Source organism: Falco biarmicus, chromosome 12 (genome assembly GCF_023638135.1).
Source record: "Falco biarmicus isolate bFalBia1 chromosome 12, bFalBia1.pri, whole genome shotgun sequence".
Classification (NCBI taxonomy): Eukaryota; Metazoa; Chordata; class Aves; order Falconiformes; family Falconidae; genus Falco; species Falco biarmicus.
In genome coordinates, this window is record NC_079299.1 from 21821404 (window position 1) to 21836091 (window position 14688).

At 37.8% G+C, this 14688-nt stretch overlaps 1 protein-coding gene across 8 annotated transcripts in view; it reads right to left on the bottom strand.

The window, feature by feature from the left end:
* The window catches only part of LTBP1 (latent transforming growth factor beta binding protein 1), a 216750-nt gene that overhangs the window by 55778 nt on the left and 146284 nt on the right, over positions 1-14688 (bottom strand). For 3 of the 8 annotated variants that reach the window (XM_056356801.1, XM_056356798.1, XM_056356796.1), the window contains 8 exons: positions 13463-13696; positions 11453-11475; positions 10340-10442; positions 9637-9735; positions 7465-7590; positions 6188-6313; positions 5351-5473; positions 1601-1720 (listed from right to left, as the gene is read on the bottom strand). In XM_056356801.1, coding sequence (XP_056212776.1) covers positions 1601-1720; positions 5351-5473; positions 6188-6313; positions 7465-7590; positions 9637-9735; positions 10340-10442; positions 11453-11475; positions 13463-13696 — 954 coding nt within the window. The remainder of the gene's footprint in view (positions 1-1600; positions 1721-5350; positions 5474-6187; positions 6314-7464; positions 7591-9636; positions 9736-10339; positions 10443-11452; positions 11476-13462; positions 13697-14688) is intronic. The other 5 variants (XM_056356797.1, XM_056356802.1, XM_056356799.1 and 2 more) reach the window with 4 other exon arrangements.

The following is a 14688-nucleotide window of genomic DNA, read 5'->3' on the forward strand; positions in this document are numbered from 1 at the left end:
CTTTTCTTTCATTATGCTCTTACTGACCCAGTTAGCAAGAACAAAGCAAGTGAAAATTAAGCCATGGCATTTTGAACCAGGCTATTTATATACATAGGTATAGAAGTCAAGCTTGATATCAGGTAAGAATGCAAAATAAAGTCCACTTTAATTTTTTTAAAAAAGGAATTAATTAAGAGGAAACCTTTCTAACAAAGTGCATGTGCCACATTCTTTGGAAGGGCAGCAGGAATCCAGGCAGGTGGCAAGGAACAAAACAAAGATGAACATGGAGTAACGTGTGCTAAGTGAACCAAATTGGTTTGTTGTAAACATTTCATAGCTTGCTATAACTCCATTAAAATCTATGAAATCACCCAAGAAATACTTTCCTCCAAAATAAGTCAAATGACATGACCACATAATGCAGCTATAACATGCTGATAAATTTTAACAAGCAGATATGTTCAGACAGAATTAATTTGCTACAATATGCCTTCTTTAGGAAATAGGGTGGTTGAAAAAGGTGTAATCTAAACAGCAAAACTGGTGGCAAGGCTCTGTCAGCCACACCATACGTTTTTCAGGTGCTTCACTGCAACTTGGCCCTAGTCTTGCTCCACAGATCAAAAGCCCATCTGTGGCTGGAGCACAGTAGATGCCCATATTACAAAGCTATTGCAACCAAAACAATGCTCTCAGACTGCTTCATGAACTGAACCAAATCACATCAACTGGGAGCAATTAGGAAATAAGCTATAGAAGTGCACTGCCGATCTGACCTACAACAATAATGCAAAGACCCCCTATGTAGGTTATGACACACCTGTTTGCGTCACATGATTACTCCAACCATCACAAATTATAGGCCATGCATTACACAGAGTGGACAGGAGGATTCACAACAGATAGCATTCACAATTGAGGTCAAATTTAAGTTTCTGGTAGTGCCCCAGTAAGTGGCACTCAAAACTCCAAAAGATTCTTTCTTTTTGCACAACAGATTCATTGGCTCTTTCTTACCTATATCTCAAATAGAAAAAACTAATTAGGGGAGGGGGAGGAATAATCTACTATCTAAAAACAAATCAACCAAACTATAATGTGAGAAATCTGTCCTAAAACCCTAACCTAAAGTGAGACCAGCTGCTTTAAGATGTGCTAATGTTTTGCTGGAAGTATGGACAGTTAAGAAGTTCTACTAATACGCTTTGTGAGCAAGTTCCCATATCCTATTGAAAAGCCTGCCAGACACACTGATATGTTAGCACTCTCATGGTTCTTCATTTTGTTAATATCTCCAAACAATGGCCTACTGGCATTTCACTGATGACACGCCCCTTTCAGTTCCATATTTTTTGTTTCAGGAATTCTGTTTTGTAATCCTGACTGCATTGTTTGCAGTGTAGATTCAATGTTCGTTTGTCTACAGTAAACCACTATTTCCTCAAATATACTGTGTCTGAGAACACAGCCATTTAAAAAAGTTTTGTGTTTTCAATTATTATTGAATGAAATGGGGACCCAGGGTACAGTGCTGTCATCAGGCTGTAACACTGATGGAATAGGAAATACACCATCTCAGAACAAGAACCAGAGACACAAAGAACACTGAACATACCATGGCACCGTCCATTCCAGCCTCTGAATCCCACTCTGCAAGGAATGCACTGGTAAGAGCCAGCAGCATTAACGCACTGTGCATCTGGGCAAGTGGCTGGAGTCAGGCATTCATCAATGTCTTCAAAAGAGAAGATAAAAGGAAATATGGTCAAAGCCATAACAGAACACAGAACAATAAACTAATCTGGTTATTCTGACTGTGCTCATGTTATACTAATACATTTAAAGACTTGCGTATGTTATCTGTTAGAGACCCAGGAAGGCCCAAGTTCACACAGATTTGTCCCAGCAAAGGGGCATCTCTGAAAAATAAACCAGTTCACAGTACATGCAACTGCATCTGAATTTTCTGTTAACTACTGCTAAGCTTCGGCAGGTCCTCCCTAACACACAGCAGACAGGATCTCTGGCTTAGGGAGGTAAGAGTAACTTTGTTTCCATCATGCCTTTACCATATTGAAGTGTCCTGAGGTTCTTCCTATAGTCAAGTCTCAAGAGGCTTTGGAAGAGCATTGCAACAGCCATAAAAATGTAACTGGCTTCTCAAAGCAAAGAGGAATTTGGTGTTCTCCAGGGTCCTAGAGTTATGCAGCACATAAGTATTAAGTGGACTATAAATTTGATTGTGTGAATGGTAATCAAAGATGCTTACAGGGAGTAAAGAGTTAATTATGTTTGAAAGAAGGCACAAGCAACACACATCACTGAGGCTGGCAATGCTTCGGGTCATTGTTGCATCAGGAGAGGTCCTAGTTTACCCGTGACTGTAGTAGCATGCAAGGGGGAATTGTAGTAGCATAGGAACGTGGCGATGCGGAAGATCACGTGTTGTGACGGAAACGTAGGAACCAAGTAGAAAACCGCCCACGAAGGGGCTGGCTTTGTTACTAGTATATAAATGCCTGTGTCTTTCAATAAACTGCCATTTTGCCTTCCTCTCCATGAGAGTCTGAGTGCTGATGGTCCCTCAGGTGCTGCACTGAGGTTTGGACACGTCATGAGCTACAACACATGACAAAACAAGAGAGGCCATAAAAACCTCATGGATCTTATGTTCAGGCTCTGAGCATCTACCAAGAACTTCTTGTCCTGCACCAAAGAAACCCAGAATGCATGCCATATATACAATCTAAAAGAGACCGCACACAATAATGATGTTCAAAGACAAGTTGCTGTCAAGTGACCAATGTTCAGAAGATGCTAGAATTAAAACTGTGTGGGCAGCCTCATTCCAGCCTGCTCCCATACTTCAGCATAATTTTACAATACGGTCTCTAATTACACAGTAATTATAACCTTTCCTACCAAATACTTGGTTCATGCAGTGCACAGAACTAATGAAATCGAAGTCACCTCTAAACCCAGTTTCCTAAGCTCCTGCCCCTTGCCTGCCCCAAGCATAGCAGTTTCATCTTCTGCAAATAAGGACTGCTACTCCAGCACAGCTAGTGGGGAGGTAATTTACTCCTAGTTTTAGGAACAAGCTCACAGAAGGAAAGTAGCCTCCCACACTTGTAATTTAACTGGACAATATTCCCAGCTTCAGCAAACTGAACATTCCAGCTCCAAACAACTCACTGGATGCAGGCAAATCACAGTTTTTCATAGAATCACAACTGTCCAGCTGAGAATACTTTCTCATAAAACCAGAACCAGGCCTCTTTAGCTGCTACAATGCAGACCTACAACTGTTTCTCAGTGAAACTGCTGTGAGATTTTTTTACTTAATTAACATAAAGATCCAGTTCTGCTAAAACCTGTTCTCAAAACTGCCTGGACTGTACCTGCCCTGAAAACACACAACATGAATGATGTATTTGGTACATAGATTTTCAGTCAAATTCTAAATGCTGCAAAGCTTAAATTAAAGAAGATTTTACAGGACTACTTAATTGTATGCAATGATTTTCAGCTATGCCTATAACACTATTCTACATAAACAATACTCTACAACAGCAATATACATGCACTCTATGTTTCCCAGGCTAGAGGCACGACAGAGCTGGTATGGTATAACCTGAAGGCAGGATGAAAATGAGATGAGGAAGTGTAAGCGAACTATGTGTGTTGTACGCAGCTTGGAAGATTCTTGCCTTTGTTTTTGAACTGTGGAGGAGGTAGAAAGGAGTTATTTGTGGAATCTGGAATCTGTCAGTATGGTGACTATAATGTGTAGGTGTAATGACATGGTGAAATGATTCCCCAAATGTGTCATTTCCTTGGTTTGATGGATTTAGTGTGGGAGGGTTTTTCCCTTGAGCAACCTTAAATAACTTTCAACAGAGAATTTGGTTTCAGAAATTGCATACTGTTAAGTTAAATGATAGAGTAGTACCACCACACTACTTAAAACACAAGCTAATAAGAAATCTGACGCACTGGGATGTTCTGATTTCTAGCCTATTTTAATCACAGATTCTCTACTGACAGAGAAGATTTGGAAAAAGTAGTTGTAAGAGTGCAGTGTGCAAAACATTTATTTAAATTAAAAAAAAAAAAAATCTGAACAGAAAGAGGAATCTTTTAGCAATGCTCAAAACAGCAAATATCCACAGCAGCTTTAAGTTGCTTATTTGCTAGGCAACCTAACATGTTAGCAATTTTATTCTGTCCTAAGTAACTTAGACTAAAGCATGAACAAAACTGTTTAACATGAAATGGCTACTTGTGGTTTTTAGTTCATATTTCAAGTTAAAAATGGAAAAAGAAAAAAGGACAGCAAAAAAGGCAGAAATACCACACTAAAAATAATGTGAAGTTTCGAAGGTCAGATGTCCTAGATCTCCTGCAACATGAAATATTTGCTAGATATATATTTTCAAATTTAAAAAAAAGTCAACTTATCATTTGCTATCTGTTATAGGAGAAAATATAATTTTTTTTTGAAACATAAACTTAGTAAAGTATGCAGGGAAGGACTAACAATGAAGTTAAGAGATTCCATGGCGAGACCTGTTAAAATAGCTGTCCCAAGATGGTTCTGTCCATAGCAGAGGAACTCCTTTGCAGTGTTTTAAATCTAAATACTAGGAATTAAATTGTGGCTCCAGACATCAAATAATTGAAAAGATTGGAGAGTACTCAAAAAGGTTTCTTAGTTAAGATTGCACCCTCTAAGGATTCTTCCTTTGCAGCTCAAGTCATAGTCCTAAGCTTCCCTTCGACAGCAGGTAATGTTAATCATTCCAAACTGTGGTAACATTTGGCATTGTTTTGTGATATGAATAAATGGTGACTTCATCATCCAGGACATACTGTAGATAAAACAAGCAATGTCATTATGAATGTTCTGCCATTGTCAGCTGGTGTACAGTGGGAAGTTAAATGATCTGAAGGCAAATTAAATGAAGAAAGTAGCTGTGAGAGAAATCTGGTGGTAAGATGAAGCTAGAGAAATTGCCCATGGAAATAAGCACAGAGTGGGATGGGGAAAGGGAACTGTGAACACAAATAGATATAAACCCACTGTGTCAAGACATTCTATGTGAAATCAAATAGCAAATGGAGATTGAAAGGAATCAGAAGGACTACACCAGGTAGAAAAATACTAAGTTAAACATGAAAAAAATCTGTGTTATTTTAATACTTCCATCTAATGGCCAAATTTCTTCAAAAATAAAGAAATAGACGTAAAGTTTTCTGTTGAGATCAGAAACAGCAGTCAATGTGAACAAATGGCTTGTCCCAATTGCAGCTATTTGGTTTGCAACTGTCACTGTATCACTACTGGTGAAGAGTCCAAACCTACCTTCACATTCACCTCTCCTGTTCATTTGATATCCACTATCACAATATTCACATCTGTATGAGCCAACAGTATTTATACAAAAGCCTTCCCCGCAAGTATGAGGTCTTGAACATTCATCAAAATCTGCAGATGAAAAAAGAGAAGTTAAGAGAAACTGCTTCACCATGAAATCACTGAAAGTTTGCATCTCCTCTAAGCTCTGCTTTAATTAGACACGAGTAAGTTTGGACTTTTGAAGCTGTTTGCAAGCCAGAGCCCTACAGCTGTTGTTACTGAGCAGTTCCATCTTTACATCACTGCTTGTAATTGCAGAGAGAATGAGACCTAGAAACAACCAGGCTGTTGAAGGTGGCCAGTGAACAGCTCTGTGGTTGCAAACACAATGTGTGTCACTGCGTGTATATTGTGCTCAAGGCAGCACAAACCTGGAAAAGATCACAGCCAATTCAGGCTGGTTTTTTTGCTCTGCAAAGTCCATGGCTGTTTGCAGCTATATTTAAAAATACAGTTTGTTACAGCTGCTAGTGATTGAAAGAGTTCTGAATCTTTGTATTTTCTACCACAGAGGATGTTTTTACTAAATGGTAATTTTCCTAAAAAAACATGATACTGAATTAAGTCTTCTTTTTCAACAGTCATTTTGAAAAGTTGAAAATATCTGAGTAGCTCCTACATTATCACCATACCTAGTAAGAGACAGTAAAAACACTTCCTGACATCAGCCCAGTACCAATGACATTGAGGAAGAAAGCTGAAAATGGGACTTTAGGGGATTTTAGATAAGCTTCTTGATTCTTTTTCATATTTTTGTTTTCTATAAAGAAGACCAGTAATTACCAACGCAGTCGGTTCCATCTTCACTGGCCATGAATCCAGCTTGGCAAATACATAGGAAACTTCCTTCTGTATTTTCACAGCGTCCAAGGGAACAGAGATGGGGTGCCTGATTACACTCATTAATATCTATAAAAGAAATAAAACCATAAGACTACAGATTAACTTGATTTAGTTATGGTTCTTTTTGTGCATTCTATGCCATGCTTTTGAAAAGATTGATTTTATAATTAACTATTTGAAAAAGTATCTTTTTCGCTCCCCCAGAGCTACAAAAAAAGACATAGTAAATAGTTTTGATTGGAAAAAAAGTGTTTTTAATGGCTTAGACTGTAAGAACATTGCATTGACCTGAAGAATGTGATATGATTACTATTCAAATCACTACACTGAGAGCAGGCTGAGCACAAGCTACAAGCATGGAGCATTAACACAGTTTGGATGAAATAGAAGGATTTTAAGTTGCCATTTGGCTGTGTATGTGTGTAAATTATTTTTTAATACTGTAGTTGCACTGGATAGCACGCACACATAAGTATGAAGATACTGAATTTTTGGTAGCATGAAAAGTTGATAGTACGTAATCTGGCAACATGATATAATAAACTCTTCCTGATTCAAGTTACAGAGGAACCAGCACACTCTGAATGAAAGAAAGCTACTGACCCAGCTGCTTCCAAATCTGAAACAGCTCATGTAGAGCCAGTCTGGGCTCTGCCTCATCAGAGCCCTCTGTTCTAGAACTTACTAGCTTAGAAGGGGATGAAGACCTCACTTTGCAGATCTCCTAATATGCTTCTGGAATGTTTATGATATACTTTCTCTTTCCAGCAGAAGATTGAAAGGAAAGACCTAACAAACTGGTTGGATTTAGTCTAGCTGCAGAGCTGGTAGCTGGGTAAATCATTTGAGAAACAGGCACTAATTCATTCTTTCTCCGAACAGAAGTGTATTTCTTCCTAGCAGTCTGATAATTTCAGACACCTGATATAAAGCTGAGAAGAGCTGGTCTATCTAATCACTTTTTCTCTCATCTCACAATGGGAAAGCCTTTCATTGAATCAATTTCATGTTCATTTTTTAGCAGCTGAAAGGCTGTGTCAGACACTAGCTGGCAAATTTTATTTGACATACAAAAACTAGTTTCTATGCAGTTTGGAAGCTTTCAGTAGAGGAATCGATTCCTGACTGCTCCGTAGCGTATTTCCCCTGACCAGACTCTACATTTCAGGCTTTTCACAGCATGGTTATTTCAGATTTTTGAAACCATCCATTCATACCAGTGCACTTTGTCTGCTGATCATTAAGCTTGTACCCCTCGTAGCAGATGCAAGTGTATCCCACAGGCAAATTAACACAGTGTCCTGCTCCACAGATATCAGGATTTACTGTACATTCGTTGATTTCTAAGCAAACAAGAAAAAATTTAATGTTAAACTCTCCCATATAGTTCAGTAAATGCACAATATTCTGTAATCTAGGTAGAAAGACAGGCCTGAAAACAACTCTAAATCAAGTTTGTAAGTCCTGAGTTTCTGTAATGGATACCTTATCTGGAAGAATCTAGAAACTATCTAGGCCTTTCCTAGTGACATATTGTCATGTCCCATCCAACATCTATAAATGGGTACATAAAAAAAAATAAAGTAAAATGAAGATAATATAAAAAATGATACGATTTAACCTTTGCATCAAAAGTTAAGAAAATTACTGTAGTGGGTTTCTGATTATCTTTACAGAGTACTCGTCTGTTAATGGCTTGGAAGATAAGGAGATTCAGATATGGGCAGTGTGGGACACTAAGCCCTTAGAGTAGTTTTAGAAATTCTCAAAATGTATGTGTTACTGCAAAAAAATACTAATGACTCTGTTTAGTTGCAATTTAAACTAAGGTTATACAGCAGTATGAAATTGCAATTCCTGAAAAAGACGACAACATCTGTAAAGAAGAGTGATTTATCCAAACTGTTTAGAAATAGATTACATTTAAATTTAACTAAATCTTAAAGTACAGAATTAAGGCACTCAAAAACTTCTCAATTCTAACTGCATTCAGTTTTTTAAATCCAATTTAGGATTTTGTCCTACAAGTCTTACTTCACTTTGCTATCTCTTAAATATCTGAACAACACTTGGAACTGTATCTGAACAACAGATTGATTTGTTTGTTTATAGAACACAGCAATTTCTAGTTCTACTCTTTTTCCTGAGGAAGGAAAAAACAGCACAACATGGAAAGCTACCTTTTTTTTTTTTTTCCTAACTGGTGTGAGTTCCCATCAGGGTGACTTCCTCTCCCTATAAGGAAGCAGGGAGCTGACTGGCAGAAGGGGCACAGTCACAGCACAGCTGATTTCCAAATTTTGGTTTGACAATCACAATTAGTAAACTTTATTATGGGATTGACTAACTGTAATTATAGGTAATCTGAAGGAGGCAGCTGAATGCTCACAGAAGGACTCTTTACTCTTACAGTAGATTCAGGAGGATTTAACTGCAGACAGAATCGTACTTCAAACAACTGGGTTATTTAGACACTGTGTGCAACTCAAGCACACACTCCTGCATGAAGGAAAGCCATCTTTGAAGAGTTAAACTTTCATTAAAGCATGTGCAATTTCTCCCTGTGAATGCAAACTGGGAAACGTCTTGGTAGGCCTAGATATCGCTGCTACATACAATACTGCATCTTGAAGTATTTACCTGGCTATTACAATTGCTTCGAAGCCTGTGTTAATTCTGAGAGACTAGCCAACGTGACATTGTAATGCTCTCACGTATACGCACATAGTACATTCACCTTTTTGTTTTCAAACTTAAAGCAAGTGAAATTTTCATGCCTTTTGGACACAGCCATTACTTAAGAGAAATTTCAGCTATGACAGGAGCATTACTTGCATTTCTGTTCTTTTCACTTCTTGACACATGGATGTAGAAAAGGCAACTTTAATCCATCAAAAAAGGAAGAAGCACAAACATCAAAAGAACATTTCAAAACATGTCTTACAGTAACTCCTCACCTGCTCTTTGTAGAACATGCCAATCTGCATCCCACAGTCTACATCCCTCAAAGAACATGATCACATATGCTTCATGAACACATGTGCAGACTCTCTAAAGACCCGACTTGTATCCAAGAAGTCTTCGGTTCTGGACTTTGGTTGCAGATCACAATCTGAGGTGGAATTATTATTTTTTTCCTCTCATCACTTATTTGTGGGCACAAGAACGGCAGGCACATCCTGGGAGGGCCCCAGGCCTGGCTCGTGTTGACAGTACCCTCATTGCTGTGTTCCTCTCTACTTTCTATCTCTCCCCAGAGTATTTCTTTCTGTTCTACAGCTACATTCTCGTTGCTATTATAATTCAGAAGTAGCATGGAACAAGTTACAACATCAGGAACTCACAGTCATTTGTTAATTTATTTCAGTTCTAAAAAGGAAGTACAATACCTGTAACTTGAGTAGGTGCAATTACTTGACTTGCACTCGAAGTAGAGACTTCAGGAGCAACTTCAACAGGCAGAGGAGGAGATGTTTTCTCAATCACTACTGTGTGACATGGAATGGAAATCAATCACATCCAAAAAAACCCCCCTTAAAAGCATTAAAAAAACCCCTACCCTTAAATAATTCACACACAATACTGAATGAGCCAGACACTATGGAGCTTTTCATTAGTTTATTCTGCTTAGATCTGGTGTAGAAAAAAGTATAATTGAGTTTTCCATCATTCTACTGCTTGTGAAAAAACCTTAGGTGTTAAAGAAAGCAAGCATAATAGTAAAACTTTTGCAGCAAGAGTTATGCATAAATCTACAAGGAGGCACCTAAGCAAAGCTTCCTCTTGAAAAGGGCACAAGGCCTCAACTCCACTGACATTAAAGTTCTCATGTATGTAGTCCAGGATATCGCTTTTGCCTAAAATAGTTCTCTTTCCTAACAAGTCACTCAGCCAATGCCAACTTCTCAATTCCTCCCACTTCAGCTTCTGTGATTTATTTGGGTTTTTTTCCCCTTGCATTTTGCTCATGGAAAAATTGCTTGTGAAGCTTTGGTTGCTTGTTGATTAACCTCTGTTACAATTGCTATTGTCCAGTTCTTTGAAGGATTGTAAGCATTCTCACATACTAAAAGACAAATCAAAACAAGGTACCTGGGAACTGTGGATGCAAGTTAATTGTTGAAATTCCAGGAGAAAGCTGAGGCTGTCCCGGCTCTAGATCAGGCTGCCTTTCTTGATCAAGGGAAGCTAATTCCTAAAAAGAATTATTAAAAATTTACATTTTGAAAACATTAATTCAGCTACCATGACAACCCACAAACTGCTGGCTTGAGAAGCTGCTAACATTCTCACATGAGCAGCTTTTAATAGCAGATCATTAATTACCACCAATTTAAGCCTGAAAGAACATGGAATACTATGTTTACACACAACGGCATACAAATTAACATGAATTTTATTTGAAGCAGCCATTTCATGGAGCTTCTAAGTGTTTCTTTGGTTTTGTCCCTCCACAGTTCTCTCATCTTCTGGTCTTTAACTGCTTAGAAACAGTATTTAATTGCAGTTCAGCATCACACAAAAGTATACAAACACATAAGTCTCTAAGACTTCGATCACTGTGAAAGGTCTCTCTTAGCTATTGCACTGATCAACTTATTTTCATACAAGTGTAAGATGCTTGTATGTCTTTAGGAAAATGAAATTAAGTACAGCTTCAGTTATTCCTAACGAATCCCATTGTCTTCAGCATATGAAACCTCCAGAATGGGGGACTTAACACAGATACACACCTGTTCTTCTCCACTGAGTATACAGCAACCTTAAAACCCCTAGGAACTAACTTAGGCATTAATCCAAGTCTCTTAAGCAGGTGTCACAAATGCTTCTCTCAAAGCTTCATATGATTTGTCTCCAACTCATTTTTTCAAGCTGTCAGTCCCTGTAGCTCTCCTTCATATTGTCTGCATTTTTCAATATCCTCTTTAAACTACAGGCTCCAGAATGGGATAGTACAATACAGTACTAGACCCTCCACCATTGCCCAGAAGAGAAGCCAAAGTAATCTCTTTTTCTGTACCTCACTACCTGCCCGTTGTTGTATAGACTAATAACATGAACTCTTTTTGCCTCTGGGTTTGCACTGTAAGTCCACAGTGAGTTGTTTGTTCCTCATAAAACTCAAGTCCTTTTCAGAGATACCATATCACATCTCATACACATCGTCTGCATTCTATCCCCTAGATAAATCACATCATGTTTTACCTGATCAGGGGATGCAGTTGCCACTAAAACCAGAAAGAAAAAAAAGAAAATTAATCAGACTTCACACAACATTTACTTACACATTCTATTTAAAACTGCTAGCACATTTGAAAGTGGTTGCTGCCATCGCAGAACAATTTCAGGCTCTAACCTTGTTTCAAAATGGTGCAAACCTGAAGTAGCGCTCCTGAAGCAAGTGTAAAAACTAACCTGCAACCAGAATAAGATTCTATACACTGACCAATGCTTGTAATTGTTCACTCAGTACTCATCTGCCTTATAGGTTTCACAATTATTTGTTTCCTTAGAAACAATCCCAGAAACTGACAGGTTATTAACTCACTGATTGAACTTTTTTAATTCTTTCCAAGCAACAGCAACATCTGCAATTATTTTAAAGGTAAATTATACCATAATGATAAATAACTAACTATTAACAAATCTGCAAGAATTTATTGTAAAAAAAAAATAATCAAGTTTTGAAATTTGCCTTTTATTTAAGGAAGAAAAAGTGGTTTGTTTTCTTTTTCCTCCTCAAAAGTGACTTTTTTTCTGGGAAGAAGAGGTAGAAATTTCACATAAATTTTTATTTTCCATTGCAGACTGCCTTTTTTGAATTTGTCTTTTACTGATAAAAATCTACTGGTTTCTGTAAAAAACCCATAAGAATATTTTTCACATTTTCTACAGGGTAGATTTAAAAAAAAAAAAAATTTAAAAAATTCTTTCTTCTTGCTCTGCTTCTTCAGTATTAGTGGAGAGGCTGATTATCAGAACTGGGAGAACTAATAAAATCTCAAAAGTTCCAAATGCAAACATATACAAAAAAGGAATATAAAATTCAAGTGTGTATGTGTCATCGCTGACTTAGAGTAAGCATATTTTAAAAAGCATGTTTTTATTTTTAAAAACATACTTTTTATCTCCAGATTCTCTGTGTTTTAATATTTACTAGAATGTGATAATCTTTCTGATTACTCAGGTAATATTTTAGCAAATGATACACCACTTTTTTCCACTTTGCAACACAGAAAAGCTCAGAAGCTTATGTGAGACTTTATAATCCAGCACAGTCTGTAAGTATATTTGAATGGCTTATTTTTCTCTCCAGATTCAGTTTAGCTCCATTTTCTTTTTGAAAGCAAAACTACAGCAGTAATTTAAACTGGAAAGTAACCCATGTTGCACAGAATTTTGCAGTTAGCTGACAAACTTTCTAATTATAGCCTGACACTACAGATACATAACTGCTACTTGGAAATAACCTGTTAAGTACTCAGTATCATGAGAGGGTTCTTCAGCAATGCATTTTTCTTGTCTACAGTCGGTTCATGCCAAGTTTGCTGGCAATATATTTATAAAAGCGATGCTTTCTGCATTTCTTTGCTTCTGTATTTGTTTTAGACTCAGGAGAATTTTGGCTGCTACAAGTTCTTAGAGGAGCTTGCAGAAAAATTACTGAGAAAAATATCTTGAGTAGTCAACTAATCATTAAACAGCCCAGCAGAGAAGGACTGATCCAACATGGTCACACTGAGGAAGCACACAGCTGCAAGGGTGAGAGCAGACCATGTGAAGGGGATGCATGCCCACATCAGGTGGTGCTGATCTACAGGAGTGTACAGAAGGAAAATGATGCAAAACCCCTTAGCTTCCGCCACCCCAAATACTAGTAAATCAAAGCCTGAGTGGAGTCTTTGTTATATGTTAAAGATTATAAATATCTTTATAAAAGTCTTACAACAAATGTTTACTATTTTTTATAATAAAAATTAATGAGATTAAAGCAGTGTCTCTCTCCGTGGTGTTCTCAGCATCTGGTAGGAGCTACATATAAAATTTCAGAAGTAAATGATGTCACACAATACACTCCATGACATGGAATGTTCTGCTGTGGGAAGTGATGCTTCTCTGTCTGTCCTGCACTGTATGCAGCTACTCTGGCAAAGAAACATACCATTGAAGACACATGCACAGAAATATAGAAAGACTAAATTTTCCCACTCTCACCTTCTTGCACAGCCATCTCAGTCTCACTTTTCTGTGAGAAGGTCAGTGCCTCCACTGGCTCTTCCTTTGCTGGGAGAGGTGGAGGAGAAGTACCTTTAGCAACAGGTTGAGTAATCGGGATCTTGCCAATGACAGGTGGCTGTACTCTAACTGCAGGGTGATGATATAGCTTGTTTCTGTGAGGGCCAGAAACCGTATAACCCATTCCACCAGGGCAGATTTCCTTAAAAGCAGCTAGATTTGGGATGGGAAAATATTCCTTTTAGGAGTCTAAAAGTGCAAAATGTTGACATAGTGGAAAATATAATGACTACCACTAATAAATTTCATCTCATATTTTATATACATTTTTATAAAAAGACTACTTAAAGACAAGCTATGTATTGCATGCTAATATGACCAAGCATTCTCCCAAAAGCATGTTCTGGCCGTTACTCCCAGGAGGTTTCCACTCCAGTTTCCATCTTTCTTCAGTTATGTTTAATCGGTTGTTATATCAAGATAATTTTTCGTATGAATCCTCTTCAATCAGTATATCCTTTCTGAGTATGAATTTAAATATGCAAATTGTCATAATCATTTACATTGCATAGAGAATGAAAATCACTATTCCTATCATTCTCTTTTTGCAGAAACCAAAGGAAAAAAGCTCACCAGCCCTGTACTAGAGAGCAGAAGAATATCAACCAGTAACAACATTCATTCACAGGATCCCATTTGACTACATCAGAGGTCTCATACCAGCCCTGATCCAAATTCCACTGAACTGAATAAGTCTCTCCACTGACCTCAACAGGCTAGATAAAAAAGATGGGGATCATAAAAAGTCAAATCAGCACTGGAAGAGAGGGGAAATAATCTCATTTATAAAGCTGCTACATAAAAGGTAATGAAAGGCAGCAGCACCTGCTCTGATTTCTGCAGCTGCTCTGAGCGTCAGGTTTTGCAGTCCTAGTGAAAGACCAAAATGAAAAAGAAATACAGGACAACCTTCATCCCCATCAAAAATAATAGCTATGCTCCTGTTAGGGACAGGGTGACCTTCAGGAGTCTTAAGGGGGCAGTGCTTCATTGTCTTCATTGGTCTGTGTAAAGCTATGTTGGGATGGAACACTGAAGACAGTCTCCCATATGCCCACTGTGATTTCTTAAAACTTCTTAAGAGATGTGTGGTGTGGGGCATTGCTAAGTTCACAAATTGTGCTTTGAACACATCAAGGTTTTTA